The following is a 4,949-nucleotide window of genomic DNA, read 5'->3' as shown; positions in this document are numbered from 1 at the left end:
AATCTGAATAATATCAAATATCCCCTTTCGTTAAAATTAGCTCGAAAATTTTCGAAATGTATATGCATGCAGATTGAACATTTTGGCAACACGCCCAAAAGTGTAGACATTTCTCAACAAGATAGATGAGAAAAGAGAGTTTCCCTTCTACCATACACGGTTACAGAAGTTACACAGATTTGTGTACTACTAGATCAGCCTCACCGCTGTGTCAAATGTACACAGATACTTTTCCGGCTCCAGCGCTGGCATGAAAACAAAATTAACAATTATTTTTGCACTGATCGATTCCTGATAATGCATGTCATCGTTCAGAGAAAATTAGTTATGAACTTTGCTCCCATACCAGCGCTAGAGCCAGAAAAGTGACTGTGTACATTTGACACAGGGGTGGAGGCTGATCTAGTAGTACACAAATCTGTGTACATTGTACACAAGCCTGTGTACATTGTACACAAGCCTGTGTTGTTTCATTTTAGGGTGTACAAGGCTATCCCCAGTCTATTCAGTCTATGGCTCTCTTGTATTTTCTCTCTCACACAGTGCGAATCGGAACAAGCAACATGAAAAAATCAGGGCTCCTAGCATGAGGAGACAATTCACTCTATAGGTAGTATTTTGGATATATCAGACAGCGACGGACGTGCGATGTCGCAAGCAGCAGAGGATTTGGCTGATGAAGTTTCGGCCGGCGCTTACGTGTGTTTGGCTGGTCATGAAGGCGGAGATATGACGGAAGGCAGCGGAAGCTCTGCTGGGGCTTTCGTAAGTTCTGCCGGTTACGACATTGGCGCAGCCGGTAGCGCTACTGGCTCGTCTAAAGCGTAAGTATAAACCTATCGTGAGCAGAAAATGTTGAAAAGACTGACGTGAACCATTTTGGCTGCTGGAATATGAGAATAAATTTGAAACAAAAAAATACATGATTGTATAAAGACAATGAAAAAAAAAATAAATGCCAAGAGAACAGTTAAGCTGACGAAAAAAAAAATAAATGAAGGATCTTCGACAAATAAAAAATAAATGATAGAAATTGAGATTTGCTTATAAGGAAAAGACGAGACTGATCGAAAAAATAAATGTTTGAGCAAAAATTGAGTTTTGTATGCAACTGATTGAAAAGTAAGAGATCTAAACGCAGCTGAAGTAAAATATTGTGTTTTCCATTGTTACAGGAAAATTACAAAGAAAAGGTTGATGAAGGAATTGAAGGAGGCAGTGGAGAAAAATAATGCCCTTCGAGAGCAAGTGACGAGACTTTCGATGGACCAGAACATGGGTAGTGCCCTACATCATGCTTGGTCCAGAGGCCAAGAAACGTGTGAATCCAGGACCGAGTCCTTGTTACTTTCCACCATGAGCAGCTGAACGTTGGGCACACTTAACGTTCCAGAGTGTGTACCAGCTCAAGGGGAATCGGAAGTGAATAAACGATCCTACGAGTACTGGAAAGAGACCCTCATGGCTTCGTTACAACTCGTGAATTCGGCTAATGAACATGCAAAGTATGGAGTGTTTAAAATCAAGGCCGGCGTAAAACTGCGTGAAATATTCAACACAACAGTCAGTGTCCTCACTGACGATGCCTGACGAGCATACACATCCGTTTTCGAACGCGCTAGCTCGACTCAACGATTATTTCGGGTCCAGAACGTACTTATTATCCCAGCGAGGCAAGCTAATGAACTTGTGCCAGTCACCAACGGGAAAGAGTGTTGATTTCGTTCGACGAGTTGCGTCTACAGCAAAGTTATGCACTTATGCAGCTACGGTGAAGATGAAGAGATGGAGGCCGTTGTCCGTGTTATTACTACCGGCGCAAACGATAGCAGGGTGCGGGTACTTGCTCGCACGAACTGGATCACGCAAGGGTCGATGAAAGATTTGATCGACTTGATTCTTGACCATGAAATTGAAAGGGCGAACGCAGAAGAGTTTCAGAAGACGCGCCAGCGAATTGAATCAGGAACCATAGCTGCAGTCTCCAGAGGTCCCCAGGAGCAATTTTCATGGGAACTGGCGTGGCAGAGGAACAGCGAGGTAGTCGCGGCTTCAGAGGTCGAGCAAGGGATTTCAACCGAGGAATGGTGCCGAAACAGACAGGATCTAATTGCTCGAGGTGTACACAGATAAAAATAATGAAATTTACACGTCATATAAACTTAATTTTAGTCATGTAAACTTAGTGTTATGATGGTTTACATGAAATATCATGTAAATTTGTGTTATATGTCATGTAAACTCTCAGAGTCATGCTGAATTACATTACATATAATGGAAGTTTACATGATATTTTATGACATTTACATCATATGTCATGTAAACTTCTGTGGTATCCCACGCTCCAATTATGTGCATCATATGTCGCAGAATTTTACACTCTTTTTTCGATCTGTGTAGTTGTTTCTTCCATCGTTCTTTTGCTTGTCCGGTGGCTGATAAAGTATGCCACACCTGTAGACGTGCAGGGCACATCGCTCGCATGTGCATATCAGCCAATCAGCCAAACCAGATCATGGAAGCGACGGTCGGATTCCACTGCCTAATGAAAAACAGGTATGAGAATTAACAGATTCGGGTGATTTTTAGTTGTTCATCATGGAATTGGCTGTTTCGTGAGTTGCTCGAGCTGCTGTCTCCAGTAGTTCAAATTAAGATTAAAATTGGTTCAAATTATGATTACGATGGTTGAAATTAAGATTAAAATCATTGTTGATGAAACATCTAATATTTCAATGAAATATAAACTTTTTACCATTTAACAGAAAGCTTATACCCGTGGCTTTCATGTACATACGATTTTTCCGTAGTAAATTATTTCCATGTGGGAGAAAGAATCACTTAAAATTTGCACTGCCTCAGAAATCCGCAATTTGGTTCAAATTTTGATAACCTACCCTATCGGTTTTGATACAGTTTTTGTATTGTTTTCTTATGTGCTTCAGGAGCAATATAGAAAACAAAACAAGAGTACTGACAATTGGCCATGCATCGGAAACCTAGCATCACCCTTGTTTTACTGCTAAACTCTCCCCAGTAAGAAGTTTAGAACCCGGGTTTTAACATCAGCAGCAATACCATTCTAAAAATGTAACACATGTTCAGTAATAAGGATTCTAGTATGCTTTAGACGTATGCTAGTAACAGCATACCAGCACTTACCAGTCTTTGAAGAGTTAGTACATACATTGATCCCCAACCCAACGTTATCGACGTCTGGACCTATCGTGGTGCTAACATCGACTACGATCACTATCTGGTGATGGTCAAACTGCGCCCAAAATTTTCCGTGATCAACAATGTACGGTACCGGCAACCGCCACAGGACAACCAAAAGCGACTGAAGCAACCGGCTGTCGCCTCAACATACGCGCAGAATCTCGAACATCGTTGCCAGACGAGGGTAAGCTCGATGTGGCCTCTCTAGAGGACTGATCAAAAACAGTAAAAGCAGCCATCAACGACACAGCCGAGAGCACCATCGGGTACGTGGATATAAGTCGACCAAACGAAAAGTTGGACGAAGAATGCAGAGTGATTTCGGAGGAGAAGAACGCAGCACGGGCGGAATGTTACAAACAAAAACGGAAGTAGCGAACCCGACTCTTTTGGGGGAAAAAGCGCTACCTGTAAGAAGCGGAGTGCGAAGAAATGAAGCTACAGTGCCGTTCCCATGAAACACGGAATCTCTACTAGAGTCCCAATGCATCCCGCAACGGCTTCGTGCCACGAACCGAAATATGGAGGGATAAGGACGGGGACCTCTTGACGGACAGACGTGAGGTAACCTAAAGGTGGAAATAGCACTTCGATGAACACCTAAATGGCAGGAAGATCGTTGAAACGGGAGACCACGGCAACGGAATGAACAACTATGCCAATGCAGCAGAGGACGGGAAAGAACCGACTCCCACGCTGAGGGATGTTCAGGATGCCATCCATCAACTCGAAAACAACAAAGCAGCTGGTAAGGACGATACCGCAGCAGAACTCTTCGAGATGGGCCGGAAAATGGCCACCTGTCTGCACTAGTTAGTAGTCAAGGTCTGGGAAACCAAATAGCTACCGGAAGAGTGGAAAATTGGCGACAATTTAATGTGTGAGAACTTTCGAGCGATCACCATTTTCAATGCCTTCTGCAAATTGCTATCACAGATCATCTTTCGTCGTCTATCACCTTAAGTAAATGAGATCGTGTGAAGTTTACCAGGCGGTTTCAGCAGCAGCTGGTCGACAACGGACCAGATCCTCACAGTACGGCAAATCCTTCAGAAATACCATGAAACCAGGTCCAAACGCATCACCTGTTCATCAACTTCAAAGTGGCATACAACAGTATCGACTGCACAGAGCTATGGAAAATCATGGGCGAGAACAGCTTTCCCGGGAAGTTTGCTAGGGTGATAAGAGTAATGATCGACGGCGGGCAAAACAGCGTAAGGATTACACTCGCCTGCAACGTAAAGCAGCAAAGGCCGAACTGGTGGTGAACGCTGTTAAAACGAAGTACATGCTGGTAGGTGGGACGCAGCGAGGAAGGACCAGCCTTGGCAGCAATGTTACGATAGACGGGGATATTTTCGAAGTGGTAAAATAAATCGTCTACCTTGGTTACTTGCAAACAGCTGTCAATAAAGTGAGTCGTGAAATGTGATGGCGCAACATCAGTGGAAGTCGTGCTTATTATGGGTTCCAGAAGAAACTGCGGTCGAAAAAGATTCACCCCCGCACCAAATGACCATGTACAAAACGCCAATAAGGCGGGAGGTCCTCTACGGAAACGAGACATGGAGGACAAGCAAGCACTCAGAGTTTTAGAGCGACGCGCGCTAAGTTTATGCGTATAGTAATTAATACCTATTTGATGCTGCCTACTATCACCAGTGCTTTTACATATCCTCCTGTCCTAAGGTATCAGAAGGCCGGCTCCAGAGGCGTTATCCTCCATT

The 4,949-nt window shown here is 43.7% G+C and overlaps 1 protein-coding gene across 1 annotated transcript; it reads left to right on the top strand.

The window, feature by feature from the left end:
* Positions 1-610: 610 nt before the first annotated feature.
* Positions 611-1,996, top strand: LOC109407031 (uncharacterized). Its single transcript, XM_062860275.1, has 2 exons — positions 611-824; positions 1,176-1,996. Exons 1-2 carry the CDS (start codon positions 649-651, stop codon positions 1,366-1,368), a joined length of 369 nt encoding a protein of 122 aa, XP_062716259.1. The 5' UTR covers positions 611-648; the 3' UTR covers positions 1,369-1,996.
* The last annotated feature ends 2,953 nt before the right edge of the window (positions 1,997-4,949 follow it).

The sequence above is a fragment of the Aedes albopictus genome, chromosome 3 (assembly GCF_035046485.1).
Source record: "Aedes albopictus strain Foshan chromosome 3, AalbF5, whole genome shotgun sequence".
Taxonomy (NCBI): Eukaryota; Metazoa; Arthropoda; class Insecta; order Diptera; family Culicidae; genus Aedes; species Aedes albopictus.
The sequence above is the reverse complement of the archived record's forward strand: the minus strand, read 5'-3'. Positions and strand labels throughout refer to the sequence as shown.

Excerpts from the sequence above, each read along its gene's own strand:
- LOC109407031 (XM_062860275.1), top strand. The coding sequence starts at position 649 with ATGTCGCAAGCAGCAGAGGATTTGGCTGATGAAGTTTCGGCCGGCGCT. Across the intron at positions 825-1,175 it reads GCTACTGGCTCGTCTAAAGC|GAAAATTACAAAGAAAAGGT; the intron begins GTAAGTATAAAC and ends CCATTGTTACAG.